The sequence below is a fragment of the Pezoporus occidentalis genome, unplaced genomic scaffold, assembly GCF_034315485.1.
Source record: "Pezoporus occidentalis ecotype Australia unplaced genomic scaffold, CSIRO_AGI_Poc_V1 ctg399, whole genome shotgun sequence".
Classification (NCBI taxonomy): domain Eukaryota; kingdom Metazoa; phylum Chordata; class Aves; order Psittaciformes; family Psittacidae; genus Pezoporus; species Pezoporus occidentalis.
Window position 1 is genome coordinate 76,234 of NW_026915723.1, and position 24,060 is coordinate 100,293.

The window sequence follows — 24,060 nt, forward strand, 5'->3', positions numbered from 1 at the left end:
AAGAGCTCCAACCACAGCCACATCCCGCAGGATCCCACCATGACTGCATCCCTCAGGACCCCATCACAACCGCATCCCGCAGGATCCCACCATGACTGCATCCCGCAGGATCCCATCACGACCGCATCCCGCAGCATCCCATCACGACCGCATCCCGCAGCATCCCACCACGGCTGCCCCTCTGGCACATTCCCACCAGGACATGGCTTGGCTCTGTGGCCACCCCTCACCCTGCAGCAGCATCACTCGCTGCTCCTCTGCTCTTGCAGCTGGGCCTTGATAAGCAAACATGGGAAGAGAGGAAGAATTTAACAGGGGGAGGAATATAAAGAGTCTTAATCCCGGCTTCTGCCTGCATCCCTATCCCTCCGTGAGGGAAACATCAAACGGATCCAAGCAAGGCTTGGGAATAGGAATGTGGGTCTTGCTGGCCCCAGTGCTGTTTGGCTTCACTGAAAGCCAGGAGGCATCGATAGCCTCACCTTACGTCATTTAAATCACTGCCTGGGATTGATACGGCAGTGCACTACGGGTGCCCAACACCACCATCACCAGCCTCACCAGGCAGGCAAGTCAAGGGCAAGCTGGGCAGCGTGGGGGCCTGGGAGCCCTGCCCGCACCTCAAACTCCTCTGCCCAGGACCCCACATCCACTCTCAGCTCCACTGCCCAGTCCTGCCCCAGGGGACCCCCCCAAAGCCATTCCCTGGCCCAGGGCTGGACCGAGCCTTTGCTGGCAGCCAGGGAGGGTGACCCCAGAGCTCCCACCAGCCTTTGCACTCCCATCAGCTCAAACAGGCCCATTGCCCTCTCCAGGGCTCAGCCCCCACTGGCCCGGACGCTCCCCAAGGGCACAAGAGAAGGGGAAATCATTCCCCATCTTCGTTATTATTCTAGGGAGACGTTTTCCCTCCTTTGTTTTAGTTTTCCCCACTGCTGCCGCTTTGACCACCTCATCCCGCTCTGAAGTTCAGCATCCTCCCACCCGCCCCTGACGGGGGTACAAAGCCCAGCTTCAATCAGCGGGGCAGGGCGGAGGTGGGTGCCTTCCCCATCCCTTTGGAGAAGGATCCTTTTTCCCCCCTCATCGCGTCTGCGGCACTGCCATCCGGCACATGGAGGAGCCGCATGAGCCGCCGCAGCCTCACGCACGGCGCTGCTCCAGCTCCACCGGACACGCACGATTCCAGGGGCAGAGCCAGGACCAGGCAAGTGGAGACCCTCCATTGACTGCCTCCAGCCAAAGCTCTTGAACCCTGTTAAGGGCAAGGGCCCAATCCAGCATCTCACAGAAGGATGGGATAAGGTCAAGAGGAGAAAGGCGAAGCGGAGCAGGATTTATCCCGACAAGGGCGCACACACGCATGGGATAAGCTTAGAGGAACCCTGGTTTAAGCACCAAAACGAAAGATGTGGCTTACAGGTTACCCACGTCCATGAGGATGAGGTGATGCGGCACTGTCGCACCAGAGCAGACACTGGGAACTGCTGCTGAGCCCTGCTGAGCACCAGCACCCCAACCCCATGGGGTTTTCACTCCTCCCCAGTCGGTAGGGATGGTGCTTGGGGCTCAATACAGGATTTGAGGCAAAACCATTCCCTGGCCACCCTTTGGGATGAAGCCCCAGCCCACAGCCTCCACTCTCCTTGGCTTTTGAGTAAGGAGCCTCATTAAGAGGTAATTAGCTCTGGAACAATGGGAAGCTGTTTAGCAGCCCAGCCACAGCAGCAGCAACAAGCAAAGGGGGAAAAGAGGGAGGAGAAATAAATAACACCACTCTGACCGCCCAGGAACTGTGCGGGGATGCAGCACCCTGCCCAGCACCAGCCTAACGGCTCCCTCCTGCCTGCCCTGCTCTCACAGCCTCGTCCCTTCCCAGCTTTCCTGCTGGGGGGGCAAAACAGCCCGGGAGCATCGCAGGGGGTGGACAAGCCCGAATGGAGCATCCCAACACGCTCCCACCCAGCTGGCGGCACAGTGGGGATGGCAACAGGGACCCCAAGGCCCCCAGAACGGCTGCCAGGCTGCTGGTAAAGAGTTTGTGCCCGCACAAGCACCCGCTACGCACCAGTGAACACCAGTTGTGTCGGGGGTCTCTGGCTTCAGAGGCACCTCCTGAACTCCCTGGCAAAGACCAAAGCACCGGTGGTGGCCGCCTGCTCACACCAGCACTTCCCAGGCTTCGGATCCCTTCGCTGCTGCAGCTCGGACCGGGGCACTACTTGGATCACAGCGCAGCCAGAGGCAACCCCGGTGCTGATCTTGGTTTCGGGATGATGCTCAAGGCCCAGGGAAATGGCCAGACTTGGGGCTGGAGCACACTGGGCTCAGGTGGGTCATGGTGGAGCAGGAAACTCCTCTTAGGAGGTGAAGGTAACAAGGGTAAAGATCTGCTCGCCCTCCATAAACCCCATTAAATCAACGGAGCAGGGCGAGATCCCTGCGAGATCAAAACGAAGCCTCTCAAAGTCATGATTAATACCTAACACAAAAGAACCGAAATTTCCACCATCAGGAACAAGGAGCTATTTAAAGAACAATTGCTGCAATTGTACAGCCAGCCCGACAGACAAACCTTCTCAGATGGCTGCAGGTACGGACACGGGGAGCCACAGCCATCGGCACGCGGGACGCACCGAGACGGACGGGGAGGGGTGAGAGCAGAGCGGGATGCTGAGACCTGCCCCGATAGATGGGTAAAACCAAACCTACACACGTCCCTCAGCCCACAGGTAGACATTACATACGTGTACAACACCGGGGTGGTTACAGCCCTGCCGGAGTTTGGACATCTGTGTTATTTATGTGTGTAAGGTGTATGTATGCATGTGCACATACACACACACATAGAGATAAAAGCACTTGCAAAGCTTTCCAATGGTAACACAAGGCATCTCTCTCCCCCTCTTCCTTTTGCACCCTTCTCACTCCCCATCCTCTTTGTGCCTCCCCACTCTGGGACACGCAGGGCGACACTGTGGGCTCCGGGAGCTGCTGACCCACCGGCCCCAGCCTGTCCTCGCATTAGGATGCTGCGCATGGCTGGCATTTGGATACCAAATGTGCAACCAGCAGGGAATGTAATTGCGGTCCCTAGAAAGGGACAGGCAGAGAGACGGAGACGGGCAGGGAGAGAAAATCTTGTCAGAGACGCTGGACCTGTTTGTATCTGCTCTCCATTAACCACGCTCGCCGCAGACCTGGGCTGGTGAAGAATAGCTAACACGGCTTAACGGGCTGGAAAAGAGGGGTGGGGAGGGCTGCAAATGATCTCGGCACAAAGGGAAAATGAAACAGATGACAACGAAAAGAGCAGTAATTGCACAGACGTGGGACGTGGCAGGGTACCGGTACCCCCAGCCCGGAGAGGGGACTCGGCCTGATGCCGATACGGGAACCGTGCAATCACTGGAGTTAAAGCATACATTAAAATCACTCTGAGGGGGAAATGGGGTGTCCTGCCTAAGGGAGCGGGGACACCCAGAGGTCCCAGCCCAGGCAGCCCCAGACAAGAGCCAGAAGATGGAGGTTTGGGGAACCCACCCCATGGAAGGGCTGGCACCAAACCCGCCCCGGCACAGAGGCACGGCTGGGCACGTCCAGCGCCATGCCTGAGCCATCCCACTGAACCGCTCCTCTCCAGCACCAAATTCCCTGGAAAAGCCAAATACGCATTGCTCCGGCTCCCTCGGAGGGCGGCACACGCGGCTGCCATCGGCCTGGCCCCTTCACCCCAGCTCCACCATCCCTGTGCATGGACCCTCCATAAGAGTCCTCCTCTGCCGCCACCACGGTCCCTTAGCATCACCTGAGCTCCCGTCAACTGCAGTAAATCCCCCGCTAGAACCCATTTCTCCGGCTTCCCAGTGCTGGGATCGGGGAGTGCGGAGCAGCAGAACCGAGCCCCTGCTGTGCTCACCACCAAACCAAGAAATTTAAAGGGAAAACAATCAGAAAAGAAACCTTCCGAGGCAAAGAAATGACCTCCGTTAAATGTAGGCCACGAGCAAAATCTGGACCATTTACAGCACTTGTATCTGTACTGTAAACAGAGAGGAAAATACCCAATACTGCACATTTCCCCCTCTGGAGAGAGCGACTACGGGAATTGCATTTGGCTGCAGGAACACTGTCATTCTGGAATTACTCTAACCTGCCCATTACGTAGCTGTAGGTAGAACAGGGGACGAAAACGAATCTCAAATCCTCTGTCCTTCCTCGGCCTTCCAGAGGTTTCCAGCCGCAGCCCCAAGGCTGCAGGCCGGGAATCCCGGGAGCAGGGACCCTCTGAGGACAGGGCGCTCCTTCCCGCAGACCTTTTCCCCTCCGTACTGAGGAGGATTCCCAGACCCCTGATTTTTTCCCCGCATCGTAGTTTCATCCAAGACACTCATCCCAATCCTATTGCACAGGGATCACGTCAGCAAGGTGGGGGGGATGGAGCTGGAGCCATCCCACCAGCAGACACTGGCTTGACCTGCTGCGGGTCCCAAGGCTGCAAATCCATCCAAGAACCCTATGGGCAGCTCCCATGCCTCCGGCCACACCGGCTGGAAAACATGGAGCCCATGGAGGGAAGAGCCCTGTCTGCGACGCCGGACCCCTGCCCAGCTCTCGTGCCCTCTGGTCCCATCTGCAGGAGCATCACATGCAGAACCTTCACCCCGACCAGCCCGGCCCTTCCAACACATCCCACCCTGGGAATGAAACAGCGTTAGTGAGCCTGTACGTGCTCCAAACCCCACAGTGATCTGCGGGCATCGAAACAGTGCATCATTATAAAGAGACATGCTCTTCCTCCTTCAGCTGTTCCCAGGATAACCCAGGACTTCCATCCAGCACAGCCCCAGCCGCCCTTTTCCACATGCAGGCTTCCAAAATCATGCAGAAAAGAAACAGAAACCTGGGAATCCAGAGCAAGAGGCTCCAGTATCTCCACGGAACAGGCAAACTGCAGCATCCCGAGGTAGCGCTTATTTTTAATTTAGACCCAATTATGAAATATGGAATTATTCTAATCTGGGCAAATCATATTGACCAGGAGATTTATAACTGCCTTTTATAAAATATAGATTGCAATAGAAAGCCAACGGAAAGTATTTATCAACAGATCAGGTCTGTGGGTTCAAACAAGCACCGGGCAGGTTCACCTTCCTTTTTTTTAATCCTTTTTGATTTCCCATTATTAAATATTCAGGGGGGTCGGAGGGGAGGGAGGAGAAGGAAAACAACGGACCAGAAAAAGCATCTCTACTTTGTTCTTCATTTTTAAGGACGAGGTAGTTTTCTACTAACTCCAGAGCCAAAATCAAATCACCGCTGGGTTCAAAAAGGAAACCAAGGAGAAAACTCCACGGCAATTTCTACCTTTGCAACACCCAATAAATGGCCTCGAATCCCGAGACCCAAAGGTGCACCCAGGGAGCGCCTCGGCCAACTGCGACACCGGGTGCTCCTGCGTTGGGGAAATATGGGTCACATCCCGGCGCTGCGACGTGCCTGCGGAAACCCACCAGCCATTGTCTGCTCGTCCCTCCGACCCCGCGCGGCTCCTTCCCTTTGCTTCAGTTTCCCCTCAAAAATATTCTCCCTGCTAATGTCAGATGTAGGAAAGAAACTGGATCCGTGTAATCACGACCCACTACCTATTTTCAAAGGGAAATTCCCTGCTGCCTTTCTCTGCAGCGCCCATACAAGGGGCAACGGGACACAGGAAGCTCATGGGGCCGAGCCGAAGCCATCGCCGGGTCCTGCGCCATCGGTCACCCAAGGACCAGAGGCTACTTTGTGCTGGAGGAACCTTTGGGTGCTCGATCTCAGCCACGGCCCCAACTGCTCAGTGATGCCGCCCTCATCGCCAGCAGCCGGGATGCCGGAGTTTAACCGGGGAGCCCCTTGCACATGTTTGGCATTTGGGAGAACAAAAGAGAGCCCCAAGTGTGGGAGCTGGGGAGGACCAGGAACTGTAACCAAAAACTTTGCAATGGGCAAAAAAAAAAAAAAAAAAAATAGGGAAAAAAATTCCCTGCCTCTTACAATCCCCCACAAAAATGTGGGATAATAAAATCCATATGCACCGCAGGCGGCCCGCGGCGAAGGCAGCGCCGCGCACAAAGGCACCGGCTTGCCCCAATTTTGGGGCGGCACAAGGGGCATCAGACTGGGGGCAACGGTGCCTGGACGGTCCCCGCCAACGGGACACGGTGGCTGCATGGCCACCGACACTCACCAGCGTCCTCGGCCCCATGTGCATCCCAAAAGGCAACCGGGAACTTCAACGAAGTGCGATGGTGTCACCGGACACTGCTGGGTATGTGGTGGGAGAGAAGGGACCATCGAGGATGAGCCCCATTGCCATGGCCCAACTCCCGCCTGCCATGTCCCAGGGCCGGGCCCCACTGCACGGGCACCCATGGGTGACCACGGAACAAGCTTCACACCAGAGCACGGAACAGTCCAGAGCTGGAGGCAGCAGCGCCCGCTGCAGAAGGGAACTGAGCATCGCCCTGCACCCAGCTCAGGGGAGACACCCCAGAGCCTGTTTAGTTTTGAGGAACTGGGGGGGGGAAATGTGGTTTTGGTCATTTTTGTCTTTTACACAAGTCCCCAGAACCCAGCCTGGTCAAACCCTGCTCTGAGCACAGAGGGGAGCTGAGGGCGGGGGAGTTTGGGGGGGTCCCAGCCACCTGAGCCAGGAGCAGAATGAATCCATGCTCACTTCCAACTCTCCAGCGGGATTTTGGGGGGTTCTTCAAAATGCAGAACAAAGAAACGCAACAGGAATGAAACTCTCGTTGGGGGAAGAAATAAAAACTGCTGGGGGGGGGGGGGGGACGACGACACACCAACACCAAATATTGATTAAATCTAATAAATCCCAACACGGAGCAGGGAACTAAACCAACGACGCAGCCATTTCTTTTCCAAGCTGAAAACCAAGCGGGGAGCGGCGGCTGCGAGCTCTGGCCCCGCACCCCCGCCCGCACCGCCCCGTTTTGCCGTTTCACCCCCAAACCCGTTGCTCCAAACCCTCCCGGGGCGGCTCCCGGCGCCTTTCACCCCGTTTCGGGCCGTCCCGCAGGACCCTCTCGGGACGGGACCGCTGGGACGGGACCGGGGGGAAAAGAGACTTGAACTTCCCCGAAGTTGGGCGCAGTGGGGCCGGGGGGGGGGGGGGGGGCGGGCGGCAGCGGCACCGCTCCCCCAGCCCCGAGCACCCGCAGCCGTGGCCGCCCCCGGGGACCGCGGGGGATGCTCCCGGCGCTGCCGCAGCCCCCAGGGACGGCTCCCGCCGGGTCCCCGGGAGAACTTTCGGAGGGGACAACGGGACCCGCGCCGACCCCTCGAGGGCCGCTCCCGCCCCCCCCCCCCCTTTTAACGGAGCACAGCGGGGGCTGGACCCGCAACGGACGGCGGCGGCCGCCTGTCACCGACCGGAGGGTGGGGAGTGAAGACCGAACCCTCCGCCCCCCCCACCGCGGCAGCCCGGCCCCGCCGCCCCGGCTCACCTGGGGTTGCTCCCGTTCCAGTAGACAGCGTACCGGTCCGAGATAACTTTCCCGGTCTCGTCGGTCCAGACGCAGACGCCGACGAGCGCGGCGAGCAGCGCGGCCGCCTCCCAACGCGGCATCGTCCCGGCCGCGGCGGGCGCGGCTCCGGCCGCTTCAGCGGGCGGCGGGGCGGCGGCCGGCGGAGCCCTGGGGCCGGCGGCGGGCGGCGGCGGGCGGGCGGGCGGCCCTCACCATCGCCCGCGGCCCCGGGCGCCGTCAGCGGGGAAAGTTGGGGGCGGCCGCGGCGCGGCGGCACCGGGGCAGCCGCATCCCGCGCCCGGGACGGCGGGGACCGGGACCGGGACCGGGACCGGCCCCGGGATCGCCCCGGCACCGGGGGCCTCCCCCCCTCCCGCTCCGAACTTCGGCCAAGTTCCGCCGAGCCCACCCCCCCCCCCACCCCCCCTTCCCCTCCCCGCCCGGTACCGAGCCCCGGCGCTGCCGCCGCACCTGCGGGGCAGGAGCGGGACGGGGCGGGCGCAGCCCCCGAGCGGGCTCCTGCGCTCCGGGGACACCGGAGAGACAAAGGCCGGGCCAGGGAGGCCGCCGCTGCCTCAGTGCCGCCGCGCCATGCTGCGCCCGAGCCCCGCCCCGCCCCGCACGGCCCCGCCCCGCCCCGCACGGCCCCGCCCCGCACGGCCCCGCGCGCCGCGCGCGCTCCCGGCCCGGTGCCAGGGCGGGGCCTGGAGGGGGGGGGGGGCAGGTTCTGCATTGGGGTTGCGGGGGGGGGGGGGGGGTGCGGTACCTCGAGGAAGGGGAGGGCTCGGGGGACCCCCCCCCCCCCCCCATTTGCGTTTATTCCCCTCCGATGCAGGAATAAATGAACCAAATTTGCATCAAGGCGTCGCGTTCCCTTGCGGAGCGCTCGGGAAACGCTGATGTGGTGATAACGGCAACGGGCGGCACCGCGGGCCGCGGCCACCGGCACCGCCACGGGCACCGCGAGCCATGCAACGGGTGGTGAGCACCGGAGCCCGCAGCCCCCCGGGCGCGGAGCGCTCAACAGATGGATCCCTGTTGCTCCAGGAGCGGACTCGGGCTGCTCCAGACCCCCCGTCCCCAGGGGCTCAATCCACGGGGCGCCCCCCAAGCCCCCCCCCCCCCCGCCGTGCATCCAGATGCAAACACGCATCCAGACGGATTCACGACAGCCACAAGGTGCCCATTAGAATCCACGGGAGCAGCAGCCGAGGCGCTTCCGCAAATCCAGCTCGGCGCCTGTCTTTATGCTTCAGCATCCAAATACCCCCGTAAAGCTGCCTCCACCTAATGCGCCTTTAGTTGTGAGTTTGCTGCCGTTAAAAGGGAGAGAAAGGTTGTAAAACACCTCCAAGCGCTGCATGTAGATAGGTGGGGTATAAATAAAAGATGGATCATTGTCATTATTTATTTAGCGGATCTATTTTGGAAAACTCAGTGGGCTGTGGGGCTCTGCATCTCCCCCCCCCTTCCTTCCCCCCCTCTCCCCCCCCCCCCCCTTCTGAAAAGTAAAAACAAATAAAGGCAGAATTATTTTGGAATAACGCTGCCGTGGCATCCTCGCACACAGCAAATCCTCATCCTCCACCACCAAGGTTACACATCCCTTTATCCGACTCCCATCAAGATATTTCTCTATCAAGACACCGACAGCCAATCTTTCTCCCTGTCACAGGGAAGCTATCATAAAGCTGTCTGCTTGTCTGTCACCTTTATTTGTTTTCATTTATCTAGCCAAAGCACTAAAAGCCTTTCCAAGCACACCAAGAGGGCCAGGGGTGGCCATCCCCTGTGATGGGCAATGGCGAAGGGAGTCCCCAAAGAGCCCGTCCAGAGGTCTCAGGGGGTAAACTGCAGCTCAGCACAGCCCAGAGCCAGCACCACCCACAACGGGGATGTCCCAGGGACTGATGTCCCTGGAGCTGGGCCACCAGGAGACTGTGGCATCCAGTGGGATGCTGGGGGAGGCTTTTATAGGGTGGATCTAGCAGGAAGGTGCACGCTCACCCAGCCCATTCACCATGGGGTTCACCCACATTGAGACTGCTCCTGATTGTGCTGGGGCAGAGCTGCTCCAAGGGCAAACATCCCAAAGGATACCTGACCCTGGATCAGCTCCCAGTGACCTACTGAGAGGCTCCTCTACCCCACAGCACCAGGGGGATAGTTCTCAACGGAGGGGTGCCCACTGCTCTGCATGAGCAGGACCTAGAGCACGTCCTCCACCACCAAACCAGTACAGGAGCTGTTGGGGAACTGGTTCCCACTCCCTAACACTGAACCACTCCATGCCAGGCTCGTGTCCCTTCTTTTTTCCCCCAAGCCCTGTTCTTGGAAATAGCTGACCAAATTTGGCCGAAATTACAGGAAAAGACGCCTCAACTCAGAAATTCAACCCTAACAGTAAAGCCATCAGCAGCTCAAGTACCAGGGATTCAATAGCGGGATCTGCTCCAGCCCTGCCTAAAGCACCTCAGGCCAGGCTGGCCAAGCCAGGCAGCACCTTCTATTAGACTAAATGACAGAGCTGGAGAAAGCAGAGCAGCTTCCAAGCATGAGGGTTTCCCCGGTCCCTGCTCCAGGGAATGGTGCAGAGCTCGGCCTCAGGCGCACAGCACACGGGGACCAGGGACACCCGCTCCGGAGCGAGGGGCTGTCCTGTCCTATGGCACCCCATAAAGGGCTTTGGATCAGCATCGGGCCCTTGTGGAGGGGAAATACCTTGAAGTCATCATTACTAAATTAGTCAAGCTTCACCGTATCGCTCGAGACGAATCAATTCCATAGTTACTTTGTGGACTCAGAAAGAGAAAGAGTGCAAAGCCCATCGCGCTGCCCTGTCGCGTTTGGGTGGTTGTGGTTTGGGTGCTGGTTCCTGCGCTCAGCACCGGTGCATCCATGACCATTCAGCACAGTGTGGTTGCATGAAGAGGCCATGGCAGCACAGAGTCCTGCTGCTTCCTCCTACACCCCACACGGCTTTCCTCAGCCCAGTTCTACCCAGTGCGTCCCAGTTCTGCCCAGCGCAGTCCAGTGCATCCCACCTCCACCCAGTACAACAGCTCATGCTCCATTGGCGCTGCATGAGGTCATGGATCAAATTCACTGGGAAATGGGAAAAGCACAAGGAAAGAGCCTGGCTGATCTCTGCCAACCAGCTCCCGGCGGGGGTTTGCGTCCCAGCCCGATGCTGGTTTAGTCTCTACACGCCTCTGCCCACACAGAGCCCAGCACCAGCTTTGCATGTAACGACTTCTTTTTCTTCCCCCTTCTTGGTAATTGGAAGGAAAACGCTTTCCAGGGGTTTCCTTGCTTCTTTGGGGCTGTTTTCCTTACCAAACAAACCCAACTCTATTGCAAATCCTCATATCCCCAGCCCCCAGACACTCGGGGGTTGGGGGGGGCGAGGATGGGTGCAGGGAGGTGTAATTTACACCCTTTAGCTTCACTTGGATCAGCCTAGAAATGATAGGAAGGATGGAAAAAATAAACCCCATGGAAGAGGTGGCTGCAGAAACCCCCGGGAAGAGCCGGCGCGAGCCCACGGCTGCCTCCTCACAAAGCCTGGTTATAATTTAGCTGCAACAGGAAAAACAGGGGCCCCGGAGGGTCCCTCTGCGCCGAGCACAAACCCTCGCGCAGCCGCAGGGCCGTGCGCGGGGATCCCGGCCGGCAGCGGGTCCATCCCTGGGATACAGCACTGGGATTGTGCTGATGCCACCAGCACCGAACCCAGAGGCCGTTTAATGCGTTTGGTATTTAAGTAAAGATCCAATGTGAGAAAGCAAGGGCTGATTTACAGCTGGTCCTGGGCAGCCATGGAGGGGGAAGAGACAAATCCATTAAGTGACCCAAATGTCAGGAGCCTCAGAGTAATGCAGAGCCACGGGTGGGTTGCTGCTGGCTCAGTGCAGCTTGGGCCCCTCTGCTGCCCAGATAATGCTGATGGCAAAGCTCCTGCCTGCACCAGGGAACGGCTGCTCCATCACACTGGCACCGCGCCGGCAGGAGGTGGGCAGCGCACGGTGAGGGCAATGAGCCGCTGCGGTGAGCTCCGGCAGTGGCTTCTCCATCACCCACGGCGGCTGGAGCCAAGCGCTGCAACGCCGGCCTGGGAGACAGGCCTGGCTCAGCCCTATCCCTTGTGCAGGGATGCTGACGCTCACTGCTCGCTTCATCCCCATCCATCGAGCTGCCTGCAGTGGGGCAGCCTCACCTGAGCCCCCAGGCCAGAAACCCCAGCTCCGGTGGGGACCCCTGGGGACCCCCAGGCACCGTCACCCCTCCAGGAGGAAGGCTGGGACAGCCCCAGAACCACAGCCCAGGGTGGGAACCCAGGGGAGGGAAGCATCCAGACCCCTCCTGCACCATCCATGCACAGACACGCTTTGCCCGGGGCCGTCCCGGGCGCTGCCTCCCCAAGAGCAGGCACACACCTTTGCCCCAGCAGCACCGGGCATGTTCTGCTGCTTCACCCGATGCTTATTAAACCACCCAGCCCTGAAATCCAGCTGCAGATAAAGGCCCTGCCACTGCCGAGTCATCCCACGCCAGGGCTGTGCCAGCACGGGTGAGCTCAGCTCCACGGCATGGAGCACAGTGGCAATTTGTGGCCATGGTCCCTGTGAGATGCCAGCACTCGGCTGCTGGATCCGCGCACCCCTCGCAGCAGCAGCAGCAGCAGCCGCCCTCAAAGCAATTTGCAGACATTAATTAAACCCCAGCCCCTTCACGAGGCTGGGTGGGAAATGGTGCAGGATGTCCCCTGGGTGCAGCTGACACCTCTAAAACCAGCCCCTTAAAACCCACCCCGCTGCAGCACGGGAAACTGGGGCACATGGGGACGTCTGTCAAGGTTGGATGGAGGGAACCCGGGGGAGCTGCCTGGGGTCTGTGCCCTCTGCTGCCCGCAGTGGTGTCTTTGGGTGCCAAAGCCCAGATGCTCCTTACTGGGGCTGGTTTGCTCCCATATTCAGCCCACAGGCAGGGCCGGGGCAGATGGACAAACCTCAGCCCGTTCAAACAGAGCAGGGGTGAAGGTGAGGACCAGGGGATGACCGAGTTGAGCCCTTGTTCCCCCTGGGGTTTAAGCTCCCGGAGGATCCGAGCTGAGCTCACTGAAACACAGGGAAGGGAACATCTCTTTGTTGAAGAGCCTCCAGCTCCCCACGTGTGCCCGGGCAGCACTGCCTCCTCCTGCCTCTCCCTGCATCCCCAGAACCTCCGTCTTGGTGAACAACCCCAGCCGGGGCTGCACCAGCAGCAGCCAGACCTGGGTGCCAACACAGACCCAAGACTGAGCCTGCCGAGGGCTTGGCAGCGATGGGCAGAGACATCCATCCCCTCCGGCAGGAGAGCAGCGCGCAGGCAGGGGGATGACCCCGCGGCTGCGGAGCCAGGAACAGCTTGTGCGGATCATGGCAATGACTGCGCCCTGGTAGCAGCAACAACGGCGCGTCCCCGGGAATGCTGCACTTCTGACAGCGCCGGGCCGGGAGGGTCCCTGCGTGCGGTGGGAACACCACCGGCACCGATGCAGCGGGACACAAGCTCCAGCGTGGTCCCCCCAGCCTGGGCCAGCGCCAAAGCCATTGGTCCTGTGCTGGTAGAGGTTTACAGCCCTCCGAGTAGTGTTTTCCCGTTCTAACACCCCTGCGCAGGGTGAGACCCACTCAGGACAGCCGTGGCAGGAGGGTGGCTGGAGCCAGGAGCCCCCAGGAGGACCCTGGGATCCCCGAGACCCGTTGCCAGGCGCTGCCTCCTCCTCCCAAGGGATGGAGACGCATCCCACGGCCCGCGGCAGACCCGCACCGCTCCGGGGACGCTCCGCGGCTGCCGCATGGAGCCCCAGGGCCCGTTAGTTCCCAAATCTTGCAGATCTCACCCAAAGCGGAGGCCGGGCGCGGCGGCAGCAGCGCGGAGCCGAGCAGCACCGCATCGCTTAGCCAACACCCCCCCCTAGTGCCGGTGCCCCTCCGCGGGCTGCCTGGGGCCGGGGGCCGCATCCTGCCCAGGCCCTGCGCCACAGCCCCCCGCCCCTGGCAGGGATGCTGCGGCCATCACCGTGGCTTCAGATCGCTGGTAACAAGCACTCTGCGCAGCCCTAGCGCTGTTGGTTTGCTTGGGGGAAGTTTTATCACTTAGGAAAACAAGTGAAGACCCCCCCCCCCCAGCCCCACAGCAGCCCCTTCGCCCCTATTGGGTAGTGGGGGGACCCTCCACCCCTGCACAAATCGTTCCCAGGATCACCCCATTCACAAGGACACTGCTCAGTGCCACGGCCGCAAAGCCCGGGCACGTGTTCCCAGCATCACCACCGACCCCACACCAGGAGCCAGCACCACGAGCATCCCCCGTGGCCCTCCCGAGCCGAGCAGCCCCACAGGTACCCGACTGCACATCGGCAGCTGCTGAATATGGAAAGCGCAGGGGAAAAGCGTTTTCTGTTTGGCCTGAACCCACCCAAGTGGAAGGGGAAGGGGAGGAGGAAAGGGCAGCCCAAAGAGTTAATCCACTTTGAATTGCAGCGTGGCTCCAGCCAACACGCAAACACGCCAGGGCTGACAGCTTGACAGAGACGGATTGGCAGCTCCCGAGGTGAAACATCCCGGCCCGAGCCATGGATCCGTATTAAAACCCGTCTTGAATGGGGCAGGTTTCACGGTGGCGTTTTCCACAGGGGAAAAATAAGTTAAAGAAATCAAAGTGAGAGGGGAAGGAGAGCAGGGAGCTGGAACGAGGACCCCTGCGGTGACTCCCCACGTTTGCCTCTCCCCAAAACCTGCCCTGGAGTTTGCCGAGCCCCCCCCCCCAGTGCCAGAAGCTTCCCCCGTGGACCCTGGGACCAGCGCAGAATCGTTCCCAGCTCCCGTCCATGGGCTGAGCTGCTCCGAGGGTGCTGCGGGGCCGAGGCTTCCCCCGCTCCCAGCAGGACTCGTGCAGGGTCTTGATGCCCTGGACGGGACCCCCGAGTGCTGCTCAAACGCAGCTAAATGACAAACCAGGAGCAACGGGAACCGGCTCCACGGGGCGATGCCAGCGTGGGGCGTGCGGGTGATGCAGACGGGTGAACGCAGCCCCGAGCGGGTGTTAAAACCCCTTCATGTGGGCAGAAAAGGCGTTTTCCAGGCAGGAAACGGGCTCAGTCCGCTCTTCCCCCTCCCAGGGCTGCCTGCCTGTCAGCAGCAGGAATCACTGATCTCCAACGGGTGTCTCTGAGGGATGATAGGGCACCGACCCTCATCTTTTCTGCAGCGAGCGCTCCTGTAAGCTACCTTTGTGCTGGAATGATCGGAATTCATTACAGACCACCCCCCGCCGTGCCGGGCTCCCAGGGGAGGAATCCGCCAGCTCTCTCCAAGCCTAAATGGGATTAGGTTATCTCCCAGCACCGAAAGCCAGACATGCGCAAGCCAAGGAGGTCCCAGAGGGTCTCACTTGGCGGGGGGGGCTCCTCCTCACCGAGATGCGATGGCACAAGCGCTGGCGTTGCCACCAGTCCCTCGGGGCAGAACAAGCCCTCCACATGCGGATCTGCTCCAACATGGGCACAGAGGAGAGGTTTGATGGTGATGCCGGTGCTGAACACCTTTAGTGGCGCCGTGGATCTTGGACAAACACCATCACCCCGTTGTCTGTCAGTCACCAAACACCCCACCCTGCTGTCACCCACTCATGTTCCCACAGCTTTGGTCCCACTCTTGCTCAGTTCCTGATCCTGGTGCAGGGCAGAGCCCATGGGAGAGGTGGGTGCAGCCGGGCGAGCCATGGCGCTGCCCAGCACTGGCACCTCTGGTACCGGCGATGCTCTTCCCAGGACCATGCACCAGTAGTGGCAATGCCCAGCTCCTCAAACCACTCAGAACTCCACCTCAGGCATGGAGTCCTCAGCATCTTGACCCTGCAACCCCTCCCTCTGCCCCACACACAGCTCACATCCAGAGGCATTGCTGCCTCCTGAAGACCACCAGCATCGTGTCCATATCAATCCCAGCACAAACCATGGATGGGCCCCCCCCAGCTCTGCCGGCACCCACCTCAGCACAAGCAAACCAGCGCCTGGGCTTGGTTTAAGTGCTGCTGCTTTTGCAGCCATTCTCCCCTCTCCCTGCGGCTGCTGGATTCCCTCTCCATCATGTCAAACAAATCCGGAGGAAAACATGTTTGACTGCATCAAAGTTCAAACCTCCACCTGTCTGTGTCCCCAAGCAGAGGCCCTTTAATGCTGCAAAGATGTAAACTCCCCCAGGTCTTCATTATGTCTTACAGGCCCGATATTATATCAGATTATGGAATCATTAAACAAAAAATTGCACTCCTCACTGTCCAGAGGGGCCTCTAGTTACCTTGTCTAAATATAACAGCATCATTTTTAACCAAGGAGCTGGTACAGTCCCTTGGGCCTTCATTATATTTCATGGGCCTGGGCTGGAATACCGGCTCACTCACGTGCTGGGGAACTCATCCTGCTCTTGTGCTGAGGCCAAGGCCATAGGACTTAGGCCAGCCATGGAAAAGGCTCCGAGAGGAGCCAGGTTGGGACGCGCGATGGGCTGCCAAGGAGGACCCAAAGAGGGTGGAAAAGCAGCCGAAGAGAGAAAAGCAACAGGGAGGGGGTGAAATCAGAGCTGGGTACGCACCCAATTATTTTAATTGCATGTAGGTGCCCTTTAGGGCTCAGCGAGGCGTCGCACATCAGTGTTTGCTGCTCCAAGCACAACCAATTGTGTTTGAACATCGAGGGGCTGAGAGACAGCAAATAAACAAGCGGGTGTGTGGTGGGATCCGCTGTACGTAGCCTTGCACCCATCCGTCAGTGACCAGCCAAGCATGGACCAGGGATGGGGGGCACAAGGCAATCCCCCCCCCACCACCACCAAGGCTCCAAGGATGGGGTCAGGGGAGCCCCACGGCACCGCACGGCCGCAGGCAGGAGCGCGGCACCCGAGGGGAGAGAACACAGATCTGTTTAGGAAACGCGGGGAGATAAATAAAGACATAAAGATATAGTTTCTGGTGAGGTTTTGACACGAGTTGTCAGAGTTGCTGGTGCGTGTGCTCCTGTCTTTACAGTAAATAACTGTCAGCAATTAGAAGGTGTGGGTGCTGCGGAGCAGCAGCTCTGCCACATCAATCACGGGTGCGGGGAGTGGGGACCGCATCCCCCCCTGGGCAGAGCTGCCTTTAACCCAGCCCAACGTCAAGGGTCCAACTGCCCACCCTGGGGCCACTGCTGGAGCAGGGATGTGGAGGGTGGTGGCAGAAACCTGCACCCCGGGGGCTGCTCTGCAAACACCCTTGTTCTGGGCAAGGGCACTGTCCCCCATTGCTCAGCACAGCCCCGTGCTGGGACAATGCCGGTGCACGGCTGCCAGAGCTGGGTTGTTCTGTGGGATGTGGGTATGCAGCTCCTTGGGCAGCTCCTGCACCACGTTAGTGCCAAAGCACCCGTTTGGTGCCGGGCTCACGCGATCAGACCCGGAGCCCCAGCATCCCACGGGTAGAGCTCACAACAGGAGCCAGCACAAACTCCATGGGATATGGTCCTTACCTCCCTCGGGAACCTCCAGGAAAACCAGCCACCAGCCCTGTACAGGTAAGTATATGGAGATACACGGATGAATTCCTTACAAAGGGTTTACAGAAGGCTTTGGGGGGGGGGGGGGGCACGCCAATTCATGTCCCCATTCCATGGTGGCAAGCTGAGAGGTGTCCCTGCCAGCAGCCAGGCTCCTACAACAAACACATCCACGGCAGAGTGATGGATTGCACCTCGAGCCTCAGCCCCCATCCTCACCACTTGCCCTCCCTGTTGAAGACATTTCCATCACCTTCCTCCTCTTCCTCCCACCCTGCCCATCAAGAACTGGCTCCAGCTCCAAGCCTGTGCTCTCCCCTTCCCTCCTCCCTGTTTTGAACTCCCCTCTGCTAAGAAGGCTCTAACAGCAGTTTAGCCTCTCGCTCTGCAAGTTCTTTGACACCAATAACCTCTGCCTTTGTGCTTCCTGGCTCAGACAAAAACTCTGCCTTTCAGGCTGGCAGCAGCCTGCGCCAAGCGCCGGCCTTGGGGCCGTGTAGCCCGGCCTTGATAAGCCCGACTTCAGAGGCTCGTTAGAGCACAGCCCCAGGAGCTGGGCCCCGGGGGAGCGGGGCAAGGGGGACCCCCAGCTCCCGTTCCTATGGCGACCGAGGATGCCGATGTAGCAGCCCGAGGCGGTACTTTTGGTACTTACAGATCAAACCGGCAGGGCAAGCGGTGCTGGGGAGGAATACCCAGAGAGCAGGAGATTTAATGACTTGAATTAACAACGGGGGAGCCAGCGGCTCCCCTCAGCACCGGTCGGGAGGAGGCACAAACTTTGCCTTGTTGGGTTCCAACTTTGGATCTCTCCTCTTTCCCCCTGCCCTTGTTCTCCCACTCTGGTTTAGCATCCGTTTGGGAAACACACACATTGAGGGCAGCGAGCCAGGACCTGTGGCATGGGCTGTAAGGCCTCATCCCAGGATGCTGGCCCCATCATGCAACCAGAGACCACGATAGGTCAGGAAAAGGCCGACAAAACCCGAACCTCCAACCCCTGAGCATCCGCATCCCAAAACAGAGCCACAACCCGTGCCCTGCTCCAGCTGCTGGGGACCAGCTTCTCCCCTTGTAATGTGCTCACCAGTTATGGGATGGAGCTGGAAGGCCGTGGGCAAAGCACAGCTCTGCCCTGGGGAGCAGCAGAAGCCAGGGGGGACCCTCAGCATTCAGCTGCCTTCACACTGGCAGGGTCTGTGCAAAGAGAGAAAGGGAATAGAGGACTTCTCCCTGGTTTTGTCTCTCCTCACAGCCTCTTCTCTTCTCCTTTTCCATCGCTCTCCTTTCCCTCGTATGCTCTTTCCGCTCTAGAGCATTCTGTGCTTTACTGGGGCATTAAGAGGCGGCATCTCAAACAGTTTAGTGAAGCATTAAAGGGGCATGAAAACGCTCGCACCGCATCTGAGCGCTGAGAGCCCTGAAGCATCCTCAGGAAAAACAAGAAGGCAACCTCCCAATGCTGCGAAACAAGACACATTTCTGCACACAGAACCCGCTCCCAGCACCAGACAGCATCCGCATCCCGCTGCCGCAGCCTTCCCAGCTCCACTGCCAGCCCATCGGGCGTTTCACAGTTCCTGAAGTCGATCCCTCCCCATTCCCAGCCGGATCACTCGGGAGCACTTGGGCCATCAGCAGCCGCTGCCACCATCTGCCACCATCCAGGCCTGCGCCAGGGCAATGCTCGGCCTCAGACGGTCGTGCCCAAGACCAGGGATCCACGTTATGCACAAAGAGGGGCTGTACACGTTAAAGTCATCACAGACAGAGCAAACAAGGAGGAACCGATTCCTCACACGTGCCCCCCAAACCAAACCCAACAGGCACCTGCAAACACTTTGGGTGCTAAAAGGGGATTTTCCCTCCGTGCCCAGTTTCTCTGATGCCACAGACTCTGATGATGGGCTCCCCTTCGTCAGGCTCCAAAGGCAGCATCAGACCCAATCTTGTCCCAAGAGCCCAACGTGGGAGCGATGCCTGCATCCCACCACAGAGCGATGCTCCCGGATCGAGGGTGAGGAAGCCAAGAGGGTGCTTGGCTTCAAGTAGCAGAGCAGCACAGCAGGGATGAGGATCTGATCCTGCCCCTTCCCAAGCTGAAACAGCCCCGGGGCCACAGAGCATCGCCTGTTCCTGCTGCGAGGCTGCAGGCATGAGGGTGACCCAGGATACCCCTGAGCAGCCCCCCAAAAGGGCATCCCTGCAGCTGCAGGGCTTGGAAACAAGAGCCTGGAGAAGGTGGAAAGCTCTCCCCAGGGAAGCATCATTCCCAGAGAACACGGCTGGGAGCACCACGGCGTCGTGCCCTGAGCATCACCAGGCGCACGAGCCCCGGCTGAGGCGTGAAATGAGGCAGGATCGGTGCTGCTCCGTTCCCCCTCCTTTCCCTTCTTTGCGTGGATTTGCATCTCTCTTTTGGGCAGCTCCATTTCCAGCACAGAAAGGGCTCTGTTCGGGTCTCCCCCCCTCCTTTGCCAGCAATTGTTATGTTAAAATCCCCAGGACATGTTTCTGCAAAGAATTAAAAGAGGGTGAGGAAAGAGATTGTTTTCGTCAGTGTCTCACTAAGTCTCTGACCTTGAGCGTGAATAGAAAACAAGAAAAAAGGGACTTTATGCTAATATCACTCACTAAGCACAAGGGGGAAAAATAATAACGGCAAATGAAGATTATGAATGCAAATCAACTTAATAAAGAGCCAGGGTCTGTGCAGGAGCCTTGTTTTGCTCTTGCGCAGCCGACTCACACTGTCTGGTTGTGCTACACCCCAGGTCTAATCATTACAAATTACATCAGGAGAGGAAAAGAAAGGAACAGGAAAGGTTTAATTCTCTAATTATGACATTGTTCATTTCCCCCGCTCACGGCTGCGCTGCTCAAGAGGCCTCTCGCACCGGCCCTTCACAAGTAGCTCCCTCCAGTGAACTTCCAGCCATGGGCCCGTCACGCACAGGACCGGCTGTGCCAGAGCTGGGTTCCAGGCTCCTGCATTATGGGGGCAGGTCCAGGGGGATGTCGTGTCCTGCTGCTCGGACCCCAGCAGGAGAAAGCCACTGCTGTACCTTTGCTTTTCCCTCCCCTTTCCCCTTCTCTCCTCAGCCTTTTCAGCCGAGGCTCCCACACCACAGCATGGGGACTGATGCACGGAGCACCCCTGGAGCAAAGCCCCCATCCCTGGCAGGATCTCGGGCACACAGCACCATCATCGTGGCTTCAAACAACGACCAGACAAAGAGCAGGCTTGTCCACGTTCAGGTCTAGAGCAGCAGCAGAGCCCACTGGCTCCTTTAGAGTGGGCATTTACACACAGGGAACTTGCAATGGACATGGCTGGGGCTGGTCCTCACCGTGGCACTTCCAAGGCTGCACAACTTCAGCTGCCTCTTTCGACTCTTTAGATGGGCCTTTGCCATGCGTGAGACCCTCCAGGACAAAGCTCTGCTCCGTAAGAAGCAAAAACCCTGAGCTCAGACCCACACGCATGAAGAAAGGTCGGTACCTTGCTGGAAGCTGCTGCAAACCCAGCTCCACAACACAGGGTGATGCCCACGGCTGCTATTGTGTCCTCCCAGGACCTGTTGCATCACATCCCTCCCTGGGCAATGTTGGAGGCACAGGGGATGCTGCCCTCACGGAGCGCTAGGAATGGGGTTCCCTTTCTTCCACAAATCAAGGTCAATTCTATTTAAATAGAGCCTCACACCAGCCTGTTCAGTTCAATGTAAACCCAATACCGGGCTCACTGGGAGTCCCAATGGGGCAGCTGAAACCCGGACAGGATTCATTCCTGGGCCGCCAGCACCGCGCTCCAGGGACCCAGCGTGGCTCCGGCTCAGAACAAACCAGGATGGTCCCCGCCTGCTTCACTCTGCTGCAGACCTGGGGCTGGGGCTGCCCTCAGGATGTGGCCTAAAAGGACCAAAGGATCCATGGAGTGTTTAAAGGACGACCCCGGGAGCAGGGACCTCGCCAAGGTCTGAAACCCATTCCTCCAGCTCCGGGTCACGCTTCCGCATTGATGCCACGGCTGGAGTTATCCTCATCCCACAAACACCCCCCTTCCTCCCCTCCCCTCCCCTCCCAAACAACACCCACAAGAGAGTTTCGGCTGGGAACGCAGCTCTTTAATCTCCAGCAAGCCTTTGACAACCTGTCTCGTCCTGGCTTTTAGCTGCCTGAGAGCTGTTCGTTAATGGAGCATTAACCTTGGAGAGCTTCTGCAATTACTCCAACACTAATTCTGACAGTTTTTTGGTGTATCTGTTTGTTCTTTTGACAGGCAAAAGGAATTTCCTTTTAAAAGCTGTTTGATACATTTGAGACCTTCTGTCCACATGCTTTCTTCCTGATGGAGATGGAAAAGTGGGGGAGAATGAGCAGAGGTAAAGACGCTGCCTTCCCGCAAACATGGGCTCAAGTCAAGCTATTTCCCCCCTTTCCAAAGCCCTCCCGCCCCAGCTTTAAGTCACACAAGCTTTGGTCTCTCCTGACCTCATTAGGGTAATTAGTAAACCTTTTGAAGCTGGGAGAATGGCTCTGAGCTGTGGGAAAGTGAGGAGAGCAAAGAGCCTCTGAAGGAGCATGCGTGGATGGAGAAAGGGGGAGGAAAACATCGTCAGCCCAAAGAGGTGACCTGTGGAAACAGAAGGGAAGGGGAGGAGGACGAGGAGGACGTTGGCTCCTTTGTTCCCCTGGAAATCTCCTTAAATTGCCTCTTTCATGGGGATGGAAACCCAAGTCCTGGCTATCCCGCAGGTGCTGAGGACAGCCAAAGAACGGGGAAGAGAACCGGTGCTGGGGCAGGCTGAGAGCTGTGGATCCCGCTTCAGTTCCCTGACCTGCTACAGCTTCCCGTGGCAAATCGGTTCTTGCTGTGCCTTAGTCCTTCCCTAATCTAAGAAAAGGCTCCCCACACCTGGCTTTCTACATGGAAAACACCCTTTGGAGGGGAAGTGTGACCGTGTGCCTGCTCCCAAGGACTCCACATGCTCCTAGAAGCGCATCCAGCCTGGACATGTGGATAACGAACACCTCGAGCGGAAGCCTGATAAGGCCCAAGGGATGTTCCTGATGGCTTCAGATGGGTTTGAACGCTGCTTTCTACCATGGCCTGAGCCACCAGTTAATACCTGTACACACACCTGTGAGGGGAATGGGAGCCTTCATTGAGGACACGCAGCCCTCCCGTCCCCTAATAAACACATAAAACGTTTCCAGTGGCTCATCCAAGCCAGTTGGGAAGCCAAAACGATGACTGTGGAGAAGCTAAAGTCATAGCATGGGTAAACCCCTCTGCTTCGACAAGAAGCGAAGCAGTGTCTCAAACTATACATTGCAAAGGGCACAAACCGAAAACCTCTCAGCATTCCTTAGAAAGAGGGAGTTTGAGGTGAGAGAAAAGCAGATGAAAACAACACTGACCAAAAAACCACCAGAAAGAAAGCGGGATCAGCATACACCAGAGGGCTGGCACCACCACCACGTCTCCAGGAGCTGTGGGGCTTTCAGCCCCACACGATGGAGCTCTGCTCAATACCCATCAGGGGTTTCACTATGGCAGAGAGGGGAGGGTGTGCACTGAGCTGGGGTCGAACAGTGGGATTGCTTAACCTGAGCTCAACAATCCCATTGTTCAGCCTGATTGGGATTAAGCACGTGAGGCTTTTATGTACAAGAGCGGCAGGGATGAGCCACCGGAGCACAGCAGTGGCGCACCGGGGATGCAGCAAATGCTCCAGCACTCGGTTGATTCAGATGGAGCTGGCATCCACTCCAAGAGAAACCTTCCAGTTTCACCACACACAAAAAGACAACCCAACGATGAGCATAAAGGTGTCTTCGAGCTGCAGGACCTGCAAATCTCAACACACACCCCCCCCCCATTCCCCAGCGCTTGCAGATGGAAGCAGTACTCCGACTGCAAAGAGAGCAAGAGCATCCTGCATGCGGTGGCAGCAGTCGCTGTGGTTTGCAGCATGGAAACGTCCTGGAATCAGGAGAAGCTGCCAAGAGGGGAATGAGGAGGCGCTGGGCACAAGCGGATGCTCACATGCAAGTCCGATGCCGATTCAGTTCCATTTGCCAGCACTCAAGTGCCGACACGAACCTCTTCGCACCCAGGAGCCACCACCAACATGAACACTGATGGGCACCAACACCTCAGCTCCCCATCTGCCTGCATGCCAGGGACTGACGGTAGTTAAAGCAGCTGGTAAATGCCCACAAGCACTTCCACATGGGCAGGGGGGTCTCCGAACCCAGAACCCCTGCTGAAGCCAACGGGATCCATCCAGATGCACAGTGATCCCACAGCCCATGGAAGCACTTCCACCGGATTGGACCCGACATCCCCTTTCCTCCCGGTTTCAGCTCGTGGGGGCATTGGAGTTTCATCCTCTCAACAGGTATCCTTGGACGGGGCTTTGATGTGGCAACGCAAAGAAGAAAACACTGAAAGTGTAACATCTGAGACGTTCATCTCCAATTTCATTGCAGGGCCATCTTCCCCCTTCCTGCACACAGGCACACATTAGCATGCAGCAGGAGTACCGCATCCCCTTTAATGTTTACTCATCCTTAGATTGCAGAAATTGTTGTGTGAATTCCTTCTTCAATTAGCTCTGGTACTCCAAAAAAAAAAAATCCCGTTCCGTTGCCAGCCCCGTTATGATCATTTCCTTCCTTTATACTTCTATTCCCCAGAGGAACTTGAAAAGAAAACCCTTCTCCATCGTCCCCTGCAAAGCGCCCTTTAAAAATGGTTAAAACAAAACCAAGCAACGTTTCCAAAGGGAAGGCGCTGGTGGCTGAAGTGCCACTTCCAGTCACCTTTCCATCATGCGAGGGGAAAACAGAGAGATCAGAAGGAGGATTTGGACAAAAAAGGCAACTAAGTAAAGCTAATTTTCCATACGGACGGATCCTGTGCGTGCTGTGGAGGAGCTTTGTTGA

The 24,060-nt window shown here is 58.4% G+C and overlaps 1 protein-coding gene across 1 annotated transcript in view; it reads right to left on the reverse strand.

The window, feature by feature from the left end:
- Positions 1-7,691, reverse strand: part of EFNA2 (ephrin A2) — a 37,119-nt gene extending 29,428 nt beyond the window's left edge. The window contains exon 1 of the mRNA XM_062632779.1: positions 7,509-7,691. Within this exon, the coding sequence (XP_062488763.1) occupies positions 7,509-7,630 (122 nt within the window). The 5' untranslated portion in view covers positions 7,631-7,691. The remainder of the gene's footprint in view (positions 1-7,508) is intronic.
- Positions 7,692-24,060: the final 16,369 nt, after the last annotated feature.